Source organism: Scophthalmus maximus, chromosome 16 (assembly GCF_022379125.1).
Source record: "Scophthalmus maximus strain ysfricsl-2021 chromosome 16, ASM2237912v1, whole genome shotgun sequence".
Classification (NCBI taxonomy): domain Eukaryota; kingdom Metazoa; phylum Chordata; class Actinopteri; order Pleuronectiformes; family Scophthalmidae; genus Scophthalmus; species Scophthalmus maximus.
In genome coordinates, this window is record NC_061530.1 from 7217572 (window position 1) to 7244128 (window position 26557).

The following is a 26557-nucleotide window of genomic DNA, read 5'->3' on the forward strand; positions in this document are numbered from 1 at the left end:
CAGGCTGCTCCCGAATCAGTAACTTGTTGCATCACAGAAGAATAGAGAAAGTATTATTAGTCTTGTAGGTAGCAGCAACCTATGCAATGCGCTGGCCTGACAATCTGGAGGAATTCTGGTTCAGTGTCTTGCTCAGGGACATTTTGGCATGTGAACCGTAAGTGCTCAGGATTGAACCAATAACCCTGTGAAGACCTAGGATAAGTGAGGTAAAAAGCTGTAAATATTTTACTGATATTAAAGTAAAAAAGACTGACATGGTATTCTGCAGCTTTCAGACACATCTCATGGCCGCCGTCAAGTGGAGGGTTTGCTCAGTTGTCATGTTGAAACAATCTGCTACACATCTACAACCACCTGACAACACATACTTATGTCTTGTGATAACAAAAATCGATCCATGAAAGGCGAGCAACCAACTGATGAAAGCCGTAAGATGTGGCTGAAAGCTTAACAAGTGGCCCTAAAGATAAGATTTTTTTTTTTTTCAAAAGAATGAGCCTCAAGAAGCTTTACAGATAAGTTCAATTCTATCCACATATTTTACTGTTCAGCCAGTATGACTGTATTTTTATGAGGATTTTATTAACGCACATCTATGTGATGCTTTGTGACATCCTCATAGTTAAGGCATGTTAGTGCATCATATTAACGATCTTAGCTAATAACAAATGAGGAGTCACTTTGAATTTATAGTGATGTATTATTAGAATTAATGACACGCACAAGGTTACCACTGATTTAATTAGCTTTTTTTATGCACTGTCTTGATATCCCATTGTTTTAGCCATTTTTCTCCTTGATGCATATTTAACACAACTTGCAGAAAAGAGTAACTGTGCGCTAAATCCTTAAGGGGACACATCTCTTCTCACTAGGTAGCAACATGTCTAAATGAAGCAAATATGTTTGGGGTGGGGGTTGAAAAGTCTACTTTGACATACACACCCACAGTGTCATGTCTCTTACATATTCTGTTCATACTGTAAATTTAGTAGCTTACATTGGCCAATCCTTTCTGAGGGAAATGTAATACAGCCTGGATTACGTTCACTGGCAACAATTCTGTTCCAGTGCAGCAGGTAGAGTGACGTCCCTACACAGCAGTGAAAACTTATTAGCGAGCAAAAATTGTTTGTACATGGAGTTGTAATGCGTACGAGGCAGCAGGAGACACCACCGTGGGCTGTCTGCGGATGAATTACTGTTGTGTTACACCAAATGGGCCTTGAAGACAAAAAAGAAAAAAAGTTAAATGTTCTGCATAATAACTTAAAGAAACAGAGGACTGGGCTTTAATGTTGCCCATCAACGTCATCCGCTGTTACTGCTTTCCCTATACGCTCCCGTCCAGGAACAAACAGCGTCATTACCCGAGACACGCCAAGAGAAGCGGTACGGGCAGAAGACAGAGGTTGAGATATAGAATCAAAGTAATTAGGGCAATTAGGTAATTGTTGCTTTAATTCTTCGCATGTAGTAACACAGATGATGAGTTCTGGGGCGGCATGACGCAATTTTCTGCTGTGATGTGTGTGTGTTCAGGGTGTGTTACTTAGAGGGACAGCAGGACGGCATAGGAATCACATGAGATGCAATAAGCATGACTCACGCGGGTCATGAAACACCCACCAAGCCCCACAAACACACACACACACACTCTCTCTATTGATTCTTTCTTTGTAAAACCCTAAACTATAGTGCTGGACCTGAGGATGGCCGTCCTGTTGGGAAATATGTATTCCGTGGCAAAGGTTCACCTCGAGGGCACTGAGCTTGTGTGTGACCACAAAAAGATGTTTCAAGAAGTGTGCAAATTCATGTGGCAAGAAAAAGTAAGTGAACCCATTGGAATTGCCTGAATATATGTTCAAATTTCTCATGTATGAATTCTGTCAGATCTTCATCTAAGTTACAATCAATAACCATAATATCCGTTTTAATCAAGAACACAAAAATCAACCTATTGTTCTTATCCATAGTGGAAAAAAAATATTCAAAGATACTGTACATAATGAAGGTTAAAAGATATGTGAACCCAGAGACATAAAAAAATTGGAGTCACAAGTTAGCAAACTTAACTTAAAGGGAGGTTTGTGTTATAATGTTTTCATGATTTTATAAAGATTTTCTGAGACCTACTTTACACCTCCCGCAAAAAGAAGTGTCCTAGCTGGTTTCAGACCAATGTCGCTCCCCTGCTTGTGCCCTTGTTGTTCAAATAGCAGATTTACTTGTGGCCATCTGAGCGCCCATGGACATGTTGGTCCTGTTTGCGATATAGCTATGTTGAGGCAGTGGAAAACGAAACCCGGTTTGAAGTCGGTGGTGCAGCATTTCACTGCTATTTTAAGGAGCATTATCGAGATAATGATTTAAATAATGTCTTACTGCTTGTTACACACACAGATGATCTGCTCACACACTTTCATTCGGTGCACATCTGTTTCCTCTACAGAGAAGCATTCTTTCTTGCTACCTGGTAAATCTGACATCATAATAGCAATCTGGCTTTTTTAAGGGACTGTGTGATGGCACACTGAGTGGTTTACTGCATGTTACACTTCCCAAAACACACCCATGATTAATAAGGAGGCTTGTTGAACCATGTGCATGGTACAGCGCCTTTATATTCTGCAGTAGTAAAGCCTATCTTTAGACTTGTGAAGCTGTAGGAGCTCTGGGAATCTTTGAGAATCTCTTTGGGATTCGATTCAGTGTCCGATTTTTTCGATTCCAAAACCGATTCTCGATTGAATGGATAGAGAATGTGGGCACAAGCTGCAGGCCTTTTACTCCAGTGAGCAAAAGCATTTCATTGTGTTCCTATTTTTTGTTTAGTTGCTGTTGGTTTTTTTGCACATCAAATAGCAATAATACATATGAGGCACTCATATCTCTACATAGTCTGACAAAACAGCAAAAAAAAAAACTGATATGCTCCTATATCTGTGGTGTGCCTAACCTAAAAAGTTAAATGCAATAACGTGGAGGCATTAAGAGCCTGTCAGAGAATAATGAAATGAAAGTGCAATGTGGATTAGAGTGTGTTCTGGACTACAGAGGGGTGTAATGTCTCCCTCAGTGGACAAAAGTATTTTCGCTGCCACAGTGTTACCATGGTTATCATCCACAGCACTGTACAGACACAGCTTGCTTGACATGAACCAGACTGTGTTTCATAGTGCTGAACTTTGGTTTTTCCCTTTGCTCAAATCAGTCCTTGGGTACGGGTGTATCACAACATATTTCTTCATGAGTCTCAAATCGGATTTGCATCCAAAACCTTCCCTTCTGTTAAGATAAGCTACGATATGATTCTAGTTTTGTTCTTTGCCGAGTCATGTGGATGCATTCAGTATGGTAAAAGATGAGAATTGTGATTCTCATGTGAATTCCTTTTTCCCCCCCGATCCCTCAATGCAGTCGCCCAGGGCACCTGTTAATTTTCATTTAGAGACAGAGTTAGTTGAATGACATGAAACTCTCCTGGTCCAATCACAAGCGAAAGTTTGACTTATTGTCGTCTGTTCTATGACTCAGCAAACTTGGAACCTAAGCAATTATTAATTTTATCCTCTGAGTGAATCATCAGTACAAATGATCAGCTGCATTAGAAAACAGGAACTGCTTTGAAGAAAAGTCGAGAATACAATGTGTGAGCATGAATATAAAAATATGAGGAGTTACATATTGCTCCCAAAGTGTATTTTGATAAGTAGCATCCTGATTTCTTTCATCAGTAATTGTTTTTTTCCATGCCGAGTAGTGAAGTTCATCATAAATATATTTCAGAAAGATACTATGTGCAATATACCAAAATTTTAGCAAGGTTAAGCAAATGCGAGACAGATATACTGTAACCCTCAGCTGATATCAATCTGACTATATCATATTTCATTTGAATGTAAAGAAAACATCCACATAGCCTGGGATGAAAAGATGAGATAAAAAAAGCAGAGATAAGAACGGATGGAGATAAGAATTTTACTTCCCCTTCCCCTCTCTTTCTCGAGGAAACTAGACAAATTTCTCATCATTTGGCATTAGTCTAATTAGCTAACTTATCAGAAATGATTAACAGCCTCAGAATTGCCACTGGGAATCATGATTAAATTTCCCTCCAGTACGACAAAGTCCGTTTCACGACACGAACAGTGACAATTATTTAAGAAGCAGCCTACGTACGAGATGTGGAAGTTGAAAGAAATTTAATTACACCATTTACCAAAAGATGAGAAAGTTTTCTCGGCAGAACAAATTTCCAAAGACTGAATTGCAGTCTGTGGAAATGAAATAAACTGTTGTTTGCAAAATAAGTGCACAGGTATAAATACAAACTAGAAAACTAGAAAACACTGATTCTACCTGCGCAGACATAACACCTCCTCTTCTTATCTACACTTGGAGCGATAATTCAGTTGGAGACATTTGTGCCTGTACTCATAACTCTCTTGCAGGACTAACACACTTCACGTAAAATGGAAAGACAAATTCACTTTTCTGATTGGTTCATACCGTGAATGAAAGTTTTCATTTTGGCACATATCAGCAAACATAAGCATGATGTCAGGGAAAGGCTCACATCAGCCAATTTTAAGTGCCCAAATGACAAAATTTTATAGAAAGTATAGTGAAGCATTTCTGAGCTAAAGAGCCTGCGGCTTAGGAGCAAGAGATCGTCGTCCACTAACCAGAAAGTCGGTGGTTCGATAGCCGCTTCCCCCAAGTCCGAATATACACTTATCCCTAAATTGCCTTTGACAGCTCTAGGGCTGCAACTAACGATTAATTTCATGATCAATTAATCTGTTGATTATTTCCTTGATTAATCAATTAGTTGTTTGGTCCATAAAATGTCGGAAAATTGTGAAAAATGTCAATTGTGTTTCCCAAATCCCAAGATGATGTTTTGTTTTGTCCACACGCCAAAGACATTCAGTTTACTGTCACAGAGGAGCTAAGAAATCAGAAAATATTCACATTTAACAAGCTGAAATCAGAGAATTTTGACTCTTTTTTCCATAAATACTACTTGAACTGATTAATCGATTATCAAAATAGCTGGTGATTAATTTAGTAATCGATTACTAACCAATTAATCGATTAACTGTTGTAGCTCTACACGGCTCTTCTGGCAGTGTATGAATGTGACAGAAATACCGCGGTAAATGGCAGCGCTGTATGAATGTGTGTGCGAATGGTTGAATGTGACTTGTCCTGTAAAGCACTTTAGAAAAGCGATACATGAATACAGTCCACTTACCATGTTTTCCACCTCCACGTTATAAAGGGAAAATATGTAATGTTTCTTATTTCCTTCTTTTAATTTGCAATATCAGTTGAACAACATCTCTGCGACTCTGCAAAGTCCGAAAGCAGATTCAGTACAAGACCAATTGCATGGGTTTATAAAGGTAAAAGGGGAATTTTGCTTTTTAAATAGATTCCACACTTCACTGCCAGGTTCAGATCTCCGACTGAATTCTTACTCAGGGACATTGGCCGTGTACGGCTTCCCCAGAAGGAAATCCAAAAAAGAAAAATGTAATTCTAAGAGTCAGATAGCGGGGTCAGTGTCAGATAGCGGGGTTTATGGGATGTATTTTCTCTTGCAGTGTAATACCTCTTTAGACACGATAAGGCAGAGTTCTCCTTCAGGGGAAACACTTATCTCAAACTTAAATGAATAAGTGTGGCATCTGAACGAATCAGGGTTCATCTCTCTGGAGGAAACAGCCTGACAAGGGGAAATGTCCAAAAACTCATCACCATGTGTGTGTGTGTGTGTGTGTGTGTGTGTGTGTGTGTGTGTGTGTGTGTGTGTGTGTGTGTGTGTGTGTGTGTGTGTGTGTGTGTGTGTGTGTGTGTGTGTGTGTGTGTGTGTGTGCGTAACTCACCCCAGCTGCAAAGCCTAAACTTCCATCCAAGATGCGCTTCTAAAAGAAAAGGGCAGACAAGAAGACGTGTTGTTTGCAGTTCCGTCAAATCGATCTCCTCAAACCCTGACGGTGTATCATCGAAACCTTTCAGTAAATCACTTACTGTTGACTTAACTGGCAAACACGCAACATGTCCCAAGAGTGAGAGGTTCACAAATAATAACAACAAAAAAAGCACAATCTATGAGCGAAGAGCATTCTGTTTCATGTGGTGTATCGTACTGTAACACACTCTCTTGCCGTCATAATAGAAGTCTCATAGCAACAGCCTACTGATCTGAAATTATTAAAAATTTGATGCTTTCTCTATATGCTGATTCCATCTGGGAAATGGTTATTCTACCACTGATACGTGACTCGTTTTGTAAACGGACACATTATCTATAGCCGTACTGTATGAAAATCCACATCTTAAGGAATAGTCGACTTGAACGGGGAATAGACTTATTTGCGTTTTCCCCAATCAATGAAGGAGAACAGAGTAACCACTCTTTTACCATCTGTCCCTTAAATGTGAAGCTTGGGCAAGGAAACAGTTAGCTAAGCCCAGCATAAAGACTGGAATCAGGCGGGAAACAGCTAGCCAAGCCAGTGTGACCTCGCTTCATAGTTCAGGCCTGGACTATCTATCACTGATTTACTGTTTTTTCTCTGGAATATAGAAAATAACTGAGCACTCTAGAACGGGGCAGAGTTATACTGATGTAAAGTGTAATGAAGGGAAATACATGTTATTTAAAAGCCCACAAAAGATGAATTCATTTACTCAATTGACATCCCATAAAATCCTTATATAAAGAGTTTTAAGGCTGGAACCAAGCCGATAGACTACGAGAGGAATCGTTACCACAAAAAAATTGGGAAAATGGAAAAAAAAAGGCAAAGGTACAAGGCTTTGTACATAATTATTTTAAGAGCGAAGGAACTACTCATCCCATGAACCGTTACGAACGCCCTTACTACTACTACTTCCAACAGACGGTTTAGCACACTTCTTCTTTAAACTTCATCATCATCATCATTTTAGTGTTTATGTTGTTGATAAAAGTCAAAATGTATTGCAATTGGTGTTTTGTATGCGTATATAGTGTATGACGATTGTGGTGGGGTTCCTCTGACTCAGAAGCACTGTATTAGTGAACTTTAGTGGTGGACAGAGCCAGGCTAGCAGTTTCTACCCGCTGCCACTCTTTGTGCTAAGCTAAGCTAACCAGCACTCCAGCATCTACTGTAGGCACATGGGAGTGGTATCCACTTTCTCATCAGGGAAGAAATGATGAAGTATATCCCCCAGTGTTTAATAAAGTCGTCGCTTTATTAACAGTGTGTGCAGTGTTTCCTCAGGCTCAGAGTGTCGGTCGGTACCTGTCGACTGGAGAAGACAAACACCAGGGCGGCTCCGGCGGCGGTCAGCGCCCAGGTGAACAGAGTCCCCAGCAGGGCCTGGGTCACAGGGCTGTAGCCTTCCAGCATGGTGCCACGTGCAGCTGGACACACAACACACAAACACACATCCTCTTGCATTCACATTGCATTGGAGGAGGTTACAGAGAGTATCTTGTTCTGGTCTTTCTGGGCAGACAAAACAGGGGCGATTCAAATCTTACAGTGAGCACGCAGTTTTTTAATTACTCCTGCAAGCCTAAAGTAAACGTCGTCCCACGTGGAAGCCGCCACTGATGATACATTTCCACAGTGGAAGCAACATTTCATAGACAAGCATGACAACTGAACAAAACGACACACGAGAGAACAGGAGTTTGTGTGCTTTAGCTGACTCTGCCTTAAACCAATACGTACGTGTGTGTGTGTGTGTGTGTGTGTGTGTGTGTGTGTGTGTGTGTGTGTGTGTGTGTGTGTGTGTGTGTGTGTGTGTGTGTGTGTGTCTGTGTGTGTGTGTGTGCGTGCGCCTTTAAGCCCTCAGATTAGTAATCCAACACGAGGCCGCTGAGTTTGTTTCAGCACACGACAGGCCACGTGGGACGTCAAATATCCTGTTTGCTCAGGATGTGCATATCCTAGTTTCATTTGCATCTGTGCAGGCAGGACCTGTCGAGGCCTGGCCCAGAAACGATCACTCGGTGGGTAGTACTGCCAAAGAAATGGGGCTTATAATTCACACTTCCCAAGTTAAAATGAAAAAAAACACACAGGGTGTGCTGTACATACTTTAATTCTAATTATTCAAGAGGCAGTTTAACAGTCAATACAGTGACCCTCTCTTCCCAATTGTGTTTTTTTATGGGGGGTTCAGCACACAGGGGAGTTTTGCTTTGAAGCAAAACAACCTGTTTAACTTTAAAAAGTGGCCACGGTATTATTACGGATGAGGTCATCACTGGATTGGAGGAAACGTTAGGGCACAGTGCAATAGTAGCACGGGAATCTACCTCGAGTAACCATGAATTACTGATCATAACAGACCAAGACAGGTTAAAGGCGAAAGACAGAATAAAAAGCGACTGTACTGGTTACAGTTAAACGGACACGGGTCAGTTTTACTGCTTAAGATTTTTTTTCATCTGTTAAAAGTTTCATGGTTTCACGCCCCGCGCCATGCATAAATGCTTTCTACTGTACACGATGCAGCCTTTTTAATGGAAGCATCAACATGGCATTTTCCATGAGCGCGTCAATCCAAGAAATCATGCGATGGGAACTATTCACCAAGGCAGCTCTAAAATGTACTGACGACTTACAACTTCATACATGACTTAACGATGATCATGCATCTCATGAACGTGGGGCAAATAACAGATGAACACCGCAAATTAATCACTTCCGCGTCTGTGTGTATCAGAGTGTCGCTGCATTCATTTGCACACACCATCTGAAGTGCAGCTGTTTTGCTTTGTTTAACTCAATCGACTGTCAGAGTGTCTCACGCGGCTTCCGTAGCATTGCAGTGTGTGTATTATGAGTTGTCTTGTCGTATGGCTGACACACAACACTTCGTGTACACAGGTAAACGACATGACCGACCTGTAAACGAGAGCCCAAACCCGCCTCATTCTAAGTGTCTGCTCGGCCCGGGACGCGAACGAACGCAGTCATAGTTCCCCCGGGCACCGGTGTGATGTGACCAAACGGCCCTACATTCGTTTAAATTTCACCCCCGGCGTGCTTTTGGCGCAGTTTTGGGGGAATTAGTTTCGGGGTTTTACTCACTTGTGTCCACCCGGCACCCTCGACTGCTGCGTATTTACTTCCTGCTTCCCGGTGCACGTGTCTATGACGGGGGAAGCCCCGCCTCTGCCCGCGGTCTATTGGTCAATATAACGTTGACAGCGTCAGTGGTGGGGGCGCGCTCATTCATAAAATATAAAATTGCACAGGAGGCTGCTTGGAAAGCTCAGAACGTGCCAAGTTTAGGGCTACACACACACACACACACATACACAGTTTTTCAATTGCTGCCTTTTTATGGCTCTACTCCTCTGAATCTACATTAACCTGACAGTTTGTTGGCCACAGCGCGGGTTACTTTACAAATTAAAATTTGACTTTCAAAATAAAACATGATGATCTATGTCAATTAATAATAACAATAATATCCTTGGCGCAACCCAATATCCATATGGTTAGTGCAACGTACTGTAGGGGAGAGAATATGAGGATATGTATGGTCCAGACTGTCACATACAGTAGGTCTCTGGTTTGACAACAGGACTGTTTACTGTATGACATTCCCCCGCTCTCCTCCCCTGCATTTCCTGTCTCTCTCTCCACTGTCTCTATCCATACACTGTTATGTCTCTATCAAATAAAGACACAAAGGCCATAATAATGATCATTTCTTCAGATAATATACAATTATAGAACAACCATTGTACTTTTCCAACTTAGTGTGTAATTTTCGTCATTTACAAATGTACTTATTTCGTTTACTCAGTTATATTTACACTGTCGCATTAGCGCTTTTTTTAGACAAAGCATCCGAGAACGTCTTCCCCCCGCTGGTCTTAAGGAGCACGTGTGTGCATGTGCAGACTTTTTGGCTTGTGTTCTAACGGGAAACAGATTCTGGATATGTTGCCAGGGAATTTGTTCTGTTCCCAGTGGAAGTTTCCCGGATTGCTTTTCTCGCTCACCTCCTTTGTGGTAATTCCTTGGCATGTTGACCTTTGACCTGTGGACTCATCACCTGGCATGTTCCCGGTGTTTTCTGATGTCTTCCCGACTTTTGCAAATTTCTGAAAACACCTGATGGCGATTTAAATTTATTTTACGGTTTAATCATCAGCAGTCGCCATCTGAACGATGATCAATCTCTTCTTCAGCTAATTTGTACGCCATACAAGCCTGGGAGCGATTTCCAACAATCTTCCCTTATAAAATCACACCAGAGAGCATCTCGGTACAACTTCTGTTCACCAAGCTGCTCCACTGGACTGCTGGAGCAATAAATGTGTGTCAATAAATGTGGGAATAAATGCCTATTCCAATTTGGAGAAACATCAAATGTACGATCTGTCCTTAAACCCACAGCTGCTCATCTTCTTGACATCCTTAAATCCTTACGGATTCTAAAAATGTAGTAAATTTCAAATATAATCTAGTGAGCGGTTTCAGTATGTAGAAAGGCAGAATTATATTCATACATTTTAGATTTGTAGATTTAAATCCAAACACAATATCAAGATGTTCTCTTCTGTTTTGGTCAAGCACAATCTCAGTAAACATCCAATTATTTTCGCACTCAGAAGTGTAAGTGTAAAAAGTCGAATTCCGAAAATCACGTTCATGTTACAAAACGCAACATCTCCTATATCTGCATTGCACTCTTGTCTTTTCAGAGATGAACAGGCCTGTCTGCCTTTTCGCCGATGGTTTTCTGTCTTGATCAGTGAACATCTGTGCAGCGCGGCGGCTCGAGAAAGAAGCCCTCGCTCTCTGACGGACATCAAATACTGATGTTTACCTCTGATGTGATAGATCTCCGCTGTTTTATGCTAATGCACCTTCAAAACAACCCTGTTGGAAATATCGCAACGAGGCATCATGCTGCATATTTTGGGGGGGCAGTTTTGCATGATAGTGGCAGGAATACACCACCAAAGAAAAAACAACCAGCATTTGCACAGTGCTTCAAGCATTAGATTAAAGTGTGTGGTTTTTTTTCCAATTTTTTTGCAAAAATCAACCACCATTAGTGAGCACAAATCTTCATAATCCACTAGGTACAAAATAAACCCATCCACTGATGGTTTTTCAATTATGTAAGCGTAGCTTTATCCATCTTATTAATGAAACACAGATGACAGTTGAGATCGTTGCTTAAACCATCATTCCTCTAAATATTTTAGATTTTTCTGTGTTGCGAGATTTGCATGACTAACGAGTGACTCCGGGTTCAGAGAGAGTGTTGCTGGGAAACAAAAGATGACACGCAGTATCAATAAACGAGATCATGAGCTATGTTAAGTTTCCACATTGCTTCATGTGGCTTCCTCTCGCTTCCAAGCAATGAGCATTTGGTGCAGCATGCCATTCCATATGTGACATCTTTTACTGAAAGTGCCCTGTTATGAAACAATCTTGTCGAAGATACAGCAAAACAGTGTGATTAATTTTTTACTGGAATGCTTATTGTGTGTTATGCCACACGGGCTCCAGATGGGTTCTGTGTTTCATCCGGGGGATTGTTGGTCCACTGCTGTTGTTCAAACCGAAATGCATTGAAAACCATTGAGCAAACGGAGCCATGAAATGTTGTTCAGACATTCACGGTCCCCAGAGGGTGAATCCCACAGACATTGAATGAATGGATTGCTGTTAAATCTTCGACAGATATTCAAGGTCCACAGAGGATGGATACTCTGACTCATATAGCAGGTCAACGTTTTCATTCATTCAGTTGATAAGCTTTGACATCTAACAGCTGGCGTGGCACAAACAATTCTACAGGCATTCATGGTTTCCTAATGATGTACCTTTTCTGTGGTCTGACTTTTCTAATCTGTGAAATCTGAAAATGAGGTTCACACTTTTGGTTTCATGTAAAGGCGTCACAGACAAAGGCAAGACGCATCAGTTGTTTAAACAAAGCACGCATCGCCGAACAGTTGCCCAAAGCCGTCAGAGAAGGCGCCTCTGTTGAAGCATCCCGGACCCTTGAGAGTTGTTAATCACCGACATAGCTGAGGTCGAGATGAGAAGCCTCAGTGGAACTTGAAACCTTTGTTTGTCGCCTCACAAGGATCATGTAAGATGGTAAAGGGGAAGAAAAGTCCTTGGACCAAAACAAGATGTGAGAACATGGGATTTCTTAAGAAGCGTCATTGCCGATAGATAGCGATGTAGCCCTCGGCCTTGAGTTTGCAGATGCGAAAGATGACATGCATAGTATCCCACGTGGCCCGTTTCTTCACGTGGATATGGATGCCAGCATGTCTGTCTGCGGCACGGCAGTGAAATACTGCCCATGGAATACGAGGCTGTCAGGCGTTTTCCAAATTTAGCACCCCAAAACAAAGTGTTCCCAGTGATGTTTTTACAAGGGGGGGCTCGGGGGGAGACGTGGGCCCCGTCGCATGAAGTGCCATTCTCTGGGGGGAAGTTAAGCCACAAGCTAATCAGGAGTTAAAGACTACAAAGACATTTCCCCACACACTTAATTGGAGCCAGTTAAAAGTCGGGGTGATGGTATGCCCTGAGAAATCGGCGGCATCTGTTGAATGAGCACTCAGATTGGGTCTTTGAAACCAGAAGAAATCACTGGATGGAGGTTGGAACAAAAGGGGAGAGCTGGCTAGTTGTTGCTCCATTGCTGTATTGACGGTGGGTGGCGAAACAAACTGGAGTTTTGTTTTTGTTTTTCTGGGGGAAGTTGCTGGGGTATTCCAGCTATGCGTGTCAGAGCGGCAACAGGATGGGGGTCATCGCTTATCCAGGGTCTTTAATCTTCGCCAACCCCCCACCCACCACCCCCGCTTTCTCCGCTCTTTTTTCACCTTTCCCTCTTTCTCCTCTTTCGCCTCCTCCGTTCGCGATAGAGGGAGTAAGGAAAACAGCGTGGAAGGGCGGGGGGAGGAGGATGGGTGGATGGAGTCCGAGGAGCAAAAAATACAACATCCCATGTCAAATGTCAGACAACAGAAACCCAGAGGAAAATAGATCTGCTGTCGGCAGATTTACTCAGTCTGGGTTGTGAAGGTGGCTAGATAGTGTTATTATGTGTGTGTGTTTAGGCCCCCCCCCCAGGCGCACTGGAGGCAGAGAAGGAGGGGAGCACATGGGTGGATTGTGGGGGGGGGGGGGGGGGGGGGGGGGGGAGTAAACAGAAGAAGAAGAAGAAAGATGGAGCGAAAAAAGTTATGAAAACAAGAGTATTGTAGCAGATGGGCCAGGGGGTTTACCTTGGAAACAGTGCTACAGAGGAGCCGGGGGGGGGGGGCACTCAGGAGGGGCGTGTGCCAAGCTGGAGTTTATCACAATCTCTGGAGACTGATGAACAAGAGGAGGGGGGTGGTAGGGTCCCACACACACACACACACCCACACACACAGTTAGACAGGAGTAGGAACACTCCTCACACACTGTGGGGGGAAGAGATATAAAAGGGCTCCCAGGGAGAACGAGCGCTCAGGCAAGCGTCCCAGCGTCCGTCCTGCGAACTTCCACACTGCCGTGCGTCGCCGAGTGTGTTTGTGCGAGTGCGTGAGTGTCAGACAGAAGTCTCCTACACGAAGGATTATTTTTTGACAGGTCTTTTTTTTTTGATTGAAGGAGGTATGGACTTGATGGGGCCAGTTGAAGAGCCGCTGACGCCCGACTGTTGTTGAACCTGTGAGCGGTTGCTTGGTTTTAGTCTCTCTCTTCTTTTTTTCGTTCAAATTCGGTTGTTAACTCCTCTCCCTCAGAGTCGTTTTCTTTTGCTTCCACGACGGGGAGTCAAGAGGTGACTCTGGAGCTGCTTGCAGGGGAATCTAAGCAGGAGCAGAGACTGTATCCCTCTGAGCTGCCACTGCTCTGAGTGTATTTTTGTATTTCTGTTCTCTGTTTGATCACTTGACGCTCTGAGGCGGGATGGACACCTCGGCTCTGTCAGATGCAGACTACAATCAGACTTATGTGGACGAGCACTTTTACTACGAGGACAATATCGATGCCTTTGGCGTCACCATGGCCATCCTCTACCCGGTCGTCTGCCTCCTGGGACTGGCCGGCAACTCCCTCGTCGTCGTCGCCATTTTGAAACTGGACAGGATGTCATCTTCCACCACGGTGTACATTTTCAACCTGGCCCTGGCGGACGGCCTCTTCATGGTCGGCCTGCCTTTCATAGCGAGCCAGAACTTCCACAACCGCTGGATGTTCGGCGACGTGGCGTGCAAAGTGGTCATGGTGCTGGACGGCATCAACCAGTTCACCAGCGTCTTCTGCCTGACGGCGATGAGCGTCGACCGCTACATGGCGCTGGCCGACCCCCTTCGGTTTGCACGCTGGCGAACGCCGCGCTGCGCCAAGATCGTGTCGGCCTTCCTGTGGCTGTTCTCGCTCCTCACCATTCTCCCCATGGCGCTCCACTTCTCAGCCGATCGAGGCCTGTGCATACCCGAGCTGGTGTCGGACGCCTGGTGGCTCAGCGTGCTCTCTTACACCTTCGCCATAGGGTTCGTTTTGCCGTTCACCGTGATGACGGCATCCTACGCGGCGCTGCTACTCACCCTGCGCTCCCAGCGACTGCGCGCCGCGACGCCGAACCGCGAGAGCCACCGGCTGGAGCGGCAGGTCACCAGAATGGTGGTGGCGGTGGTGGTTGTGTTTGGCATGTGCTGGCTGCCGTTTTACACCTTCAACTTCTGCTCCTTGTATCAAAGTGGCCTGGTCCTGACGTTCGCCCGAGCTTTTGAGTGCGTGGTCCTGCTGTCGTACTCGTGGAGCTGCGCGAACCCCATCCTCTACGCCTGCCTCTCCGACACCTTCAGGAGGCACTTCCGTACCCTCCTCTGTCCCGTGGCCAAGTCATCTCCCAGCATGCAATGCAACACTGAACGGTATGACATAAACGACTCAGGCATGCGGGATGTCACCATACTGGCATAGAGAGAAGACTAAAAGCTGAGTCGACATTTATTTCTTTTTCCTGTGATGATGCATTTATGCTTTGCATCTTTCAACTTATTTACTCATTTCATTGCAATGAATCCACTTTTTGTCCGCTTGGAAACAGTTACAGATATATTATTTGCTCCAAGAATGAAGTTGAACATATTTTTTTTTATAGTTTATGTCCAACAGTAGCGGTTGAGTTTGCTTTCTTCCTGACTGTAAATCAAGATGTGCGTGAATTTTGTTCACACCTGTCTCGAGTGCATGTGTCTGACAGGGGTGTCAGCAGACTTCCGTTAATCGCACACGTCACTGTTTGAGTACTGGCTGTGAATCATTCTGCCCAGCAGTAAAGTTTGACCTGTCCTGTGTACATGAAAGTGTTGGCTTTGTACTTTGCAATTTCTGTAAAGTAGAAACTGAAAAGTTTGTGTAAGGAAAAAGAAAGGTTTAAAGTATGCCCATCAAATGGCATAATTCCTTTTGACATAATTTCCATAATGCTCTTTATCCTACAAATCCCCCGTCTTGTTCGAGTGCAGGCCCACCTCACACTCTGTCTGACTTACAAACTTGTCGTGTAATTTGTCTTCTAATAATGCAGACTGCTGGGCTGAGCTGCTTCTAGCGCCTCTCCTTGTACTGCTTTTCACCAGACTCTAATGAAATGAGGCACGAGAGGCTCGAAGTGTGGACAGGTGGAGTGTAAACAGCATAGCGTGGGTCACATGCCTCTGGCCAAACACCAGCATACAAGGACACACACAGACAGACAGGCCCCTCGACTCCCACAGCTGGATTGTGTCCTGGTGACTTTCCAGTGGAGGACAGTGTCAGACGTGTGTGTGTGTGTGTGTGCTTGTGCCTGGGTGGCCAATGGCATGCATCTGAACACATGCTTGCGGAGAGCCCTGTGTGTGTCTTAGGCTAATGTGTAAGATATATTTATTTTTCTTCAAACATGTGCTTGCATCGAACACTCGCTTTACGTAAATGTTCCCATGTATTACATGTGTTGCTGAAGGTTACCTCTAGAGGGCACACGAGAGCCCTCAGACCTTATAGAACTGCTAGATTTGCATTATGCCAACGATAGACATGGTGACACTTTTCATGTAATTTTATGACGAAAAAAAAAGGTTTCTGTGAGGCAACTGATGACCGGTGGACAAAACACACTGTCAGCGCCGTCCCCGCTCTGTTTGTCCAACATTCTTTTAGCCGTTCAAAGACGTAGCGCTCTCGGGATTGTTTCCATTTGTATCCGCAGGTTTCCGCACTGACTTCTAAAAAATGGTCATCGGCTAATTTGACAGTGTGCTTGCGCCAATGACGCATCATGCAGATTTTTGGTAATTGCTGACTTTGTCTATTCGCTTGTCTTCAAACCTTTTCCGCAATGCTGCCTCTACAATGCCCCAACAGTTCATGTGCATATTGCATCTTGTTTACACGTCAGGTTAATTTCTGAGGACGGGCGCAATCAACTTACCAGACGGACGCAGGATACACAAGGCAGCCACCATATACACGCGAACCTGTAGTTAGTAATCCATAGAAGCACTTGTCTTACAGAGTGTTATATGTAAATAAATATTGGCACTTGTAATTTTGTACAGTCAGCTTAAAACTTCGACATTTTTAAAAGAGGCGTCGGGTTGAGCTTGATGAAAAAGGCTTCGCCATATGAGCCAGTCTCAGTGTAATCAGTCAAATAGACAATTACCAGAATTAAAAAGGAAGTATATCCATGAAGTGGCAATCACGTGCATATTGTACTTAACTTTCATTCATTTCAGTCATTGGTGGCATTAACATGCATCCTGGTTGACTGGATTAAAATGTATAAAAAAAGGTCAGATTTAAACAGCTTCAACATAGACAGCGGGATCCAATCGCATGATCTGACCAATCAACAAACATGTTTTTGCACACAGATGCAAACAAACATACAAACACCCTCGTCAAAGGTGGACGGCCAGAACGGCCGTTGGGTGTCAAGTGTCAGTGGTGTAAATATGTGTATATGAAAATTTTTATCTGTGATAATCTGTATATTGTAGAGATAAAGATACAACTGATATGTGATTATCATTTCATATTTGTATACCACAGATATTAGTGCCCCATTATAAAACTGGGCGTCAGTGTAATCCAGTTCAACCACATCTGGACGCATATGTTTTGGACAGCGGATGATGTTACTGAGGCTGTGAATCAGGACATGTTGCTGCGGCTAGGACTTCACACATCACTTCATATTAATCAGTATCACAGCTGCCCCACTTTCTTTTGTGCCTTTTTAAAAAATTTTTTTAGATGTCATTGTGATATATTTTGCTAATAATAAATGTTTGGATTCTTTCCAAAAACAAGCACAAGTCTCCTTTTTCGTAAAACTGGGCCTCCTCTTGGTCGTGTGCCTCGGGACTTCTCCCGGAGGGGCCTGCTGTGAACTGGAAAGAGTCTGCAAATGTCAAGGCTGCCGCCGCTGCGACCCACTTGCGTCTGCCGGCTGCTTCTTTAAGGAGCTAATAAACCCTCTGCCACAGTCGTCTCCTGAACGTTTTGAAGACGCTCAAGTGCCGACGGCAAAGAGGGAAATTCGACGGGGAGTGAGATGCAAATGGAGGCCGAGATCAGTGTCGGGTTCCTAAAGCACAAGACACTCACAAAAGGATGCCATGGCACAGCTGAAATACTATATAAGTCATTGTAGACTGTTATAACGATATTAGCCTGCAGAAGCGATGGGTGATTTTTGGTTTAATATATGTTATACATGAGTTTACAATATGTATTTGTTTGATGGTATTGGTCAGAATATGAATAATAATTGTCTCTTATCATATGTCATAGAAGTGATCATTTCATCTCGGTACCTCAACGAGTGCAACGACGTAAAGGTAAAACCTGAGGGGGTCACTGAAACCCTGGTCATGTTCTCAGTCTCCAACAGGGAGGTGGTGATGGAGTTCAGGGGGGGGGGGGGGTCTGTACTGAACTGTGTCATCGTCACCACAGCTGGACTTTGAACCCAAACCAGAGGTGCTCTGGCATGCAGTTGTGTCATGGGCCGCTAGATGCTGTCACTCTCTCTGTCTGACTTGTTTTGGTCGTAATTATTCTTATATTTTCCATCTCTTGTAGGAAGAATTAGTCCCTAACCCTTTGATTTCAGATTCTTCTTGCCATTTCTTAGGTTCTCGGGGCACTAACACGGTGCTTCCACATTTGGATTTCATTATTTTCACGTTTGCCCGTCGTCCAGCAGAGTCCAGATCTGCAACAACACCAGCTCCGACTTTGTCACACTGTGGCTTTGTCATCTCTTTTTTTCCAAAAACAGACATACCCCAGACTGTGGCCATTTTTCTATGTGCAGGTAGATTATCTCACATCCAGGTCCTCGCGTATGCAACCACAGAGTCCCGCAGGGCACAACGTATGACTTGTCCGTCAGTCAAGTACTGTATTCTCCGTTTGCTCAGCGTAGCGGATAGGCTCCCACTCGCTCATCCATATCTTACAGCGCCAAATGCAGGGGCTTTTCCATCAGGGAAGAGCTATAACACAGCAAAAACTGAATACCTCCTCAACTCTAAATGAGTAAGAAGTGCATGGGGAATTTGCCATGCTTATATTTTGTCATTTTTTGTCGTTCAACCCTATTAATCCTGACAGTGAAATGGCATTTTGCATTTACTGTCTCAGAGTCTCTATTAGCGTCAAATAAACATGTATTGCTCACCAGCTCATTATTACATGCAAAACAGCAAAAACCTGATTGGTGAAACTCTTTTTAATTTAATCATTTCATTATATTTTATAGTCTTCATTTAACCTCCCTATTAATTTTTTTCATGTTCTATAAAACCCTCCCCCCTCCAACGCTCTAGTACATATGTGCACATACTCTCACACTTATACTACGACACACACACACACACACATCCCACCATCCAAATACCTGCACCTTCTCTAATACAAATCTAAAATATGCGTACCTGGTTATTGTTTGTTGGCTTATTTATTTTTCCCAATTTTCATCCAGTGCATGCTAAACCTAAAATGTCACCCAGGGTAATGCACTCTGTCTCATCTTCTCTCAGCCGTTCCGTCTCTTTCTCACTTAATAAGAGAAATAGAAACCCGGCAGCAGCTGTCGGCTCACAGCAGCCTCCGGACCAATAAATAAAATGACAAACCTTGCATGTCGTAAACCATTTTACCTTGTTTCAAGTCTGCCAGGTATCAAACAAATTGTAGAAGATAATATGAATTTTCAATTACATGTATTTCTCAAGTAAAAAAAAATCCTATTTTTAAAACTCCATAAGGATCAAGGGTCAAAAGCTATAGCAGCATCAGTGGCTCAGGTAGAATGATTGAATTAGAAAAGCCGAACACACAAACCGGACTTGCCTGCAGCTCCATGGCGATACAGTACCTGTGGTCAGGCTACAACCAAGTAAGTTAAATCATTTCCCTCTTCAGGAAGAGAGCCATTGGTGCGTTGACTGACCAGCTCATGAGAACAAGGTTTAAAATGAACAGTTCGACTTTGATTTTTGGGGAAATATACTTATTTGCTTTCTGGCAGGGAGTTAGATGAAAAGACTGATATGAAGGTACAACCAGAAAACAGCCTCGCTCGGTCCAGAGGTCAAAGGTCCACCTGGCATGCACCGTTCACCGTTCACCTCACACATGAAGAAGTGTGTTTAACTGGTCCAAAAACTTCTCAACAAAACAAATTAGAAGACGGCAATGTGTCATTTTAGACAATTTTTGTATGGATCAAACTAACTACGTATAAAGCGTCAGCCGAGTGATGTTTTGCCTTCAGACAAAGCCGGGCTATGGCACTTGTATTTATGCCATATTTAGCATACAAAGAGGAGGGTGGTATCTCATCTGCAAATATGTCAAACTATTGCTTTAAAGAGACATCTGAAGGAACCTTTAAAAAACGTTTTAAACAGGGCTGATTCGAGACCCGAGACCGAAACTTTGGCCTTTTTTTCCTAACAAATTAGAAGGGGTTTTTTTTTTAGAAGCACATTTTGTATAACACAAAAATTATCTCTTTAAAAAATTACAAGATGTGGTGACAGATCCTGATACCAGCCGAAACCCCACACAAATGATTCAACAAAACATGGGAACAATCGTCCAGTTAACCTCCATCAGATCACGTGCTGAATGATTCAAGATTTACAATGTACTCTAACACCACAATCCACAAGGTTAGACAAATTAAAAGTGTGTGTGTGTGTGTGCGTGTGTGTGTGTGTTAGGCCCTAATTAAAGCACTGGCAGACAGCAGTTATTTTCATTGGTCCTCTTTGCTCTGACCGATCCAGCCGTCACCCTCTTCGCGAAATTGAGACCAGATGCAAACTGCCTGAGAGACTCCTCAATAAAGAATGTTGATGGGACCCCAGAGACGCGGGCGAGATAGATAGATGGAGAGAGAGAGAATGTGTGTGTGTGTGTGTGTTTGTGTGTGTTTGCGTCCATGACAGGATTAGAGGAACAGATCGATAAAGGTTAATTAGGCAATCCACAAAATCCACTTGGTGTCAGGCAATTCTCCGTCTCTTTTGGATGTCTCTCTTATGATTTGCTGCCCCCCTCCGCCTTTAAAAAAAAATTCCCCTCATCTCCTCACCCAACAGCAGACTCGCCTTTTTTAAATCTCTCCTCATCCTCTTCCATTTCTGATTGTGCAACAGGCGTGAAAACATGGCCAAAGTTGACATTTTTATGACCAAAAACAAGACGGTGCTGCATGAGCCGGGGTTACCGCGCTGCAGCGGACAGGAATCATTGTCCCTCCGCTGCGTTCTTGGAAAAGCCCACATGTGGGATATAACCGTTTCTGCATAATTTCAGATGGCTTTGACATCTGCCCGATGGCGACGACTCTCGGGCTATTGACGAAAAAGCCACAGTTTGTGCTTTCCCCCCCCAATATGGTCGATTACAAGAAAGAATCTTGCAATTTAGCTCCGCGAGAAACAAGAAAATCCTGTTTGACACGTCACAAATCTGGCAATGTGTGGATTTATTCAGGAGAGGCTTTGAGAGGAGGCATGTGACGACGACCTGCTGCGTCTGAGGCTAAGGCGAATACAGTGAAGGTTGGGCATAATAAAGAGAGGAACTTATTGAAATACAATTTTTAGGTGTTTGTTTTCCATTTTCGACCACTTTATCACTGCTATTGTTACGATTTAGTTTTCAGTTTTCAGAACTTTTTGGTGTTTTTTTGCCCGTTTCCCCTTATACAAAGAAGATGACAGCAGTCTACAGCCGCGATGTGCACAGAGGTATGAGTTGTGGTATGTGTGACATGTACTGGAATGAGGGGAGGAGGCATCTGTGCACTCACATGAAAGCTGCACTGGAACGTCTCTGATTCTTTTTCAGACGTGTTTTTCTCCCCTCAGTGTGAAAACAAGTAGTTTTTCTTTATACTTTTCTGTCCTTTCTGTCCTTTTTCTGTGACATTTAAATTAAAATACAAAATTCAAACCACATCTGAGTGACGTATTGTAATCGTGTCACTTTTACAAAGACGTCTTGAATATGCACCTTTTTTTCCAAAACGTTAATTCGCAGCTGGGCTGCACAGTGATTAATGTGTGCGCTCCTCATCGCTGGGGCTGTGGGCCCAGACAACGCTGCTGCTGCTGCCGTGCAGAAATATTCATCACAGAGACTGAATCTGTCTTTGCAACAAGGTCATTCAAGTTGAAGAGTGTCTTACTCAATTACCCCCTAAAGTCAAATAATAAATGAAATCTAAACACATCTTTCCACTTCAGTGTGCATCCGAAGCGGACCAAAAACCATCCGTCTTTGTTCACGTTCCTCGAGGGAAACAACAACAAAAAAGCTTCCCATTGGAAGTGGTCCCGGGATCATGCAGAGGGCGGCACATGGGACCAGAGGAGGTTTATCAATGAGCTGTTTTTGGGTGCTGGGGATCTGATGGCGGACCGACTCTCACAGTGATAAGGTACGGACTTCTTGTCTGATTCGGCCGCATGGGACTCCATGCGTAGGCTCCTTGGTGTACATACGCTAAATACAGAAACAGCTGCGGAGAACGTGCAAGTTTTCCAGAAAAATCCTTAGTTTTCTCTGTTTTCCGCTGCCAGAGGACCAACCATCCTATTTTTTACTTTCAGGAAATGTCTGCGGTGGGTGAATCTGGTCTCCCTGACTCGCTAGAGAGAGGCCAGTCGGCGGTGTAAACCCCAGTCGCCTAATTAAGTTGAAAGTTGACATTTACCCTGTTTATACCACAAAAGAGAAAGGAGAAAAGCAGTCATCCCACTTAAATTGCTTTGTATAGTGGTCATTATCTCTCTCTCTCTCTATGACAGCCTTATGCACCCAACGAGAACGGCTCTGATAAGTGCACAAACATTACTGGAAAGGGTACAGAATTACACCTTGCTTTGTATAGTGGTCACACGTCGAAAATGAAGTATAATAGTATGATGGGTGCAGCCAGAATTCTATTGCTTTGTACTGGAAAAGCCTTGGTCAGGCGGAGGAGCGTCCTTGTTATTGCACTGGCACAAAAGCTCCGTGTGTGAAATCTAAGGTCATGTTCTTCGGCGTGAAGACGTACAGGGAGTTGTGACGTGTACTTCAGATCACAAAAACATTGTTTACCTTTCTTTCCTCCGTGTGAAGGACTCCCCATCAAAGCAATATTGTCTTGAATGAGATTGAACGTGATCAATACCCGCGACCTTCCAAGCGTGCAACATTTCTGTCATGAAAAAAAAACATGAACTGATAAAGGTCAACGGGTCCCCGGGGAGGACGGTTTGTCAATTTGAACATTTTCACATCGGTAACAGGCACGCAGCCGTTCTGCTGTGTTGTTTGTACGAGTTCATATTCAATGTGTATTTCCCACAGCCACAACAGAGGAGATTGTTCGTCTTGCTCCTGTGCCCTTAGAACCACAGTGTCACCGTGATTTACCGCTCTGCTGAGAATGAACTGAAGTGAAAACAAAGTAGAAAGGTGATTACAAGAACAGTCAAAGGCAGAATACGACTCTAATTCTCACGCGGATCGTCGCCGTTGCGGCGGCATTCCACAGCTCCATCGTCAACCTCCAACTCGCCGTTGGTAACACAGATCACGGTCGTGCTTCTTGACCCCACCTCCCACGGATTCTGGTTTATCCGTAACATATATGCGCTTGTTACTCAAGCGTGTGACCTCGCAAACGTGTGTCCGCTGTCCGATCGCAGCAGTAACACGGTACCACGCGACCCACGCGCGTCGTCGGGATGATTCAGACTCTCGTGAAATGGGCCCGCACGGCCTCGGAGGTTTGCGCCAGAGACATACTTAAGCGCTCATGATATCAACGCATGTTGTCTGGGTGAGTGGAGATCCTGTATAAGTTCACGTCTTGCCTGTGGAGTGCAGCAGCGGACCTGCCGGACCGTGGACACGCAGCCGCGGAGGTTTGGATTCCTTCGTTGCATTGATTTAGTTCGCGGATCTGCACAATAAAAGGGCTTTTGTTATGAATAATTCTTGCTCGTCATCCCTACTTTAATGTCCTCTCACCACGAGCTGCCACTATTACACAGACACACGATTGTAATTTAGCCGTGTGCTTTAGTGATATTAACACCTAGATGTCTCACAGCTCACAAAGAATAATAATAATAATAATAAAACAAGCCTATAAGCACGATTGCTGTAGGTTGTTCTTCTTATTCTTCTCAGGTAAAATGCAGACTGTAATAAAAAGATTTGTTGCACTTCTCCTTGACAGCTCCACTTCATCCAGGACTTGTGTCCTGATATAGGATCAGGTGAAAGGCCGCGGCCCGACTCTCCATGGATCCAGGATTTAGGGACGTGTCACATCAGCTCTCACATCCCAAAATGTTTTGCTTTTGTTACAATCTTCAGCCAGGAAAAAGCTCCCCTGACGACTAAATCCGTGGATGTGAATTAATAACATCACGTTCATCAAATCAAACCTTAAGTAAATTTCAATGGAGTTTCTGCAATCAGTTTTTTTCCCCTGCAGGGCTGAAATACATATGAATGTATTTGAATCAAATTCAATTTATGGACTATTGACACATGGATGTTGCAAAAACGCCGACCTTTAAGGAAAGAGTCCACGGAGGAAAATGGAGCCTCCATTTTTATTTACATGGGGTATAGGCAGCTCCGCCAAAGAGGAATAGTTTGTGGACAATTATGAGACAGAAGTCAACGGCCAAATACATGTTATATATGAACTGATGGAACTTATTGTTCTATTAGCAACTTTGACGCTTCGCCATGCAGTGCCTAAATCATAAGGCCTCCGAGCACTGTTTTTTTTGAATCTCTAACCAAACACTGGCTCTAGAGAGGGGCTTTCGCGTGACACGCTCACAAATAGAAGAAACAAAAGGAGCATATTGTGCTACGTTAGTGTTTAACCATGCTACGGTTGTCTCCCCGACCAAATACGGCACAATTACTACAAGTAGTGGGTATTGGGTGTCAGAGCGTCTCTGGCTTAGATTTCGGGAGTCAGGCAGCCCCAACCAATTCAAATGCAACAGCAGCAAACACATAATACAAGCAACAGGAAAGATTACTGCGAGAATATGCAAAATGACTGTAGATATACAAAACAACTACAAAGAGAAATCACTATGAAGGGACAGAGAACTGACTGCAAAAAGACGGAAAGTGACTCTGAGGAGAGGGGGTGACCTACAAACCACGGGGCCCAGTGGTGCCTCTCTCAGAGCATTGCACTGAAATATTGAAATCAATGAAACTTTGATGTGAGGCCAAAAGTGGCCAGAAAATAGGTTGTTCTACCATGAAGGCCCACTGCAAGAAAAAAACCCAAATGTACATTTTCTCTCCTCGAGCTTGGCAGCGGGGAACCTGACAGGTGACGTTGTCCTCTTTGGATGTCAGGGACACTCGGATAGCAAAGTGAATGAATAAATGAATAAAAGAAATACTCAAAAACACCATGACCTTTTGGACAAGTCACCACGTCGTTGTTTGTCCACGCTGTGTGATCGAGTTGACGTGCGGCACCTTGACACTTGCTCTCGGTGCCGGGGGGAGTGGCGTCACGTGGCGCGTGGTATGATGTGTCGCAAGCTCCGCGCCGTCGCCACGTGTCCGGGTGACAAACCACAGATAACTCGCGTCACGGCGAAGAATGGTTTACTTTGGCCTGCTCCCCAGAAGAGCTTCACCACGAGCACGATGTTGAGGGTTTCTGCGGTGGCATCGGATCAGTCACACTAAGCGCTTGTGCGCTTGTGCCGGTGAAGCTGGCGGAGAGGAAGGCGGAAGAATGGCTGGTGACAGGCTCAGAGGGAAAAAGAGGTGTGCTAGACCAGCATGGACGTGTGCACCCTCGTGAGCATTATAGCATCCAGTCTACATTGTTTGTAGCTGTGCGGAGGAGAAAACACAGTCGCATTCTTGCGACCGGCGTGCACAGCTGCATTGGTCAATCAATACGCAAGAGTTTCGGTTGCCGCGTGCTGCTGCCATGTTGCCTCGTATGAATAAACAAGGACTGACGCGCGAGTGTGAGAAACTGTCTGATCTCCGCTTTCTGATCTTTGGGCCTTATCATGAACGGACCTTTGCTTTTCAAAACTAGGCTTCGTTGTTGACTTAGACGTGTGTCAGAGCTGAAGGCCAAGTGGAGAGAGTTGTTGAGCAATGATGTGAATGCGTGTGTGTGTGTGTGTTTGTGTTTGTGCTGACGGAGAAGCACAGTGGGAGTCTGAGATTAATTTCACTGTGTGTCGGCAATTTAAACATTAATGTGCCCAAATGAGTTTGTGGTCCAACAAGCAGCGGTCGATTCAAAATAAGTCCCAGCATTGACGGCTTTTGTTCCCTTTCATAATTTTTCTTTCAGTGGGAAACTGGGCGGTCATATCGAGCAGTGGAATCAATTAAAAAAAGAAAGAACGGGCATTTTATTGAAAGGGGTGCTGCTTTTACATACAGCAAACTGACTAATTAACTCCAGAGTTGTGGCTTAAAAAAATTATTTTTAAACATTTGCATTTGCAACAGCATTACTATGTGGTACTTTCTGTGCGTTCTACATGTTTGGGAAATACGCTTATTCCCTTTCAGAGTAAACAAGATGATTAATAATACCCTCTGGTTAGCCTAATAATCCGCCTGCCTGCACCTTTGGATAAAAAAGACGACTATTATATATATTTGTTTAATTTGAAATAAGACTTTGCAGTGCTACTTGGGGGTTTGTCAGACAACCGCCACTGGTTGTCTGACAACCTCACCTGACCTTTGTCTTGTGTTTAGGCAGAATTCAAAGTCAGTGGGAAGACGAGATGTGAAAAGTCCCGTGGCTTCTTGCAAAAATGAATGCAACAATGGGTCCGGGGGAGCTGAAGACATTTTCGATTGAAGATTTGTGCTCATCCCAAGGCTTTATGGGTCTGCCCTATGAACACACGAGAGACGAGAGAGAGAGAGAGAAAATAACCAAACTGACAGAG

At 43.8% G+C, this 26557-nt stretch overlaps 2 protein-coding genes across 7 annotated transcripts in view; one reads left to right on the forward strand and one right to left on the reverse strand.

Annotated features, from left to right (window-relative positions):
* The window catches only part of slc39a11 (solute carrier family 39, member 11), a 109154-nt gene that overhangs the window by 80909 nt on the left and 1688 nt on the right, over positions 1-26557 (reverse strand). For 4 of the 6 annotated variants that reach the window (XM_035613520.2, XM_035613519.2, XM_035613516.2 and 1 more), the window contains exons 1-3: positions 9111-9180; positions 7308-7429; positions 5901-5939 (exon numbers count right to left, since the gene is read on the reverse strand). In XM_035613520.2, coding sequence (XP_035469413.1) covers positions 5901-5939; positions 7308-7415 — 147 coding nt within the window. In that variant the 5' untranslated portion in view covers positions 7416-7429; positions 9111-9180. Of the gene's footprint in view, positions 1-5900; positions 5940-7307; positions 7430-8924; positions 9068-9110; positions 9181-26557 lie in introns of those variants that run through there. The other 2 variants (XM_035613518.2, XM_035613517.2) reach the window with 2 other exon arrangements.
* Positions 13446-17371, forward strand: LOC118287886 (somatostatin receptor type 5). Its single transcript, XM_035613522.2, has one exon. The coding sequence runs from the start codon at positions 13971-13973 to the stop codon at positions 14988-14990; it is 1020 nt and encodes a 339-aa protein (XP_035469415.1). The 5' UTR covers positions 13446-13970; the 3' UTR covers positions 14991-17371.

What these genes read in the sequence shown, in the direction of transcription:
- LOC118287886 (XM_035613522.2), top strand. Translation starts at nt 13,971, where the DNA reads ATGGACACCTCGGCTCTGTCAGATGCAGACTACAATCAGACTTATGTG.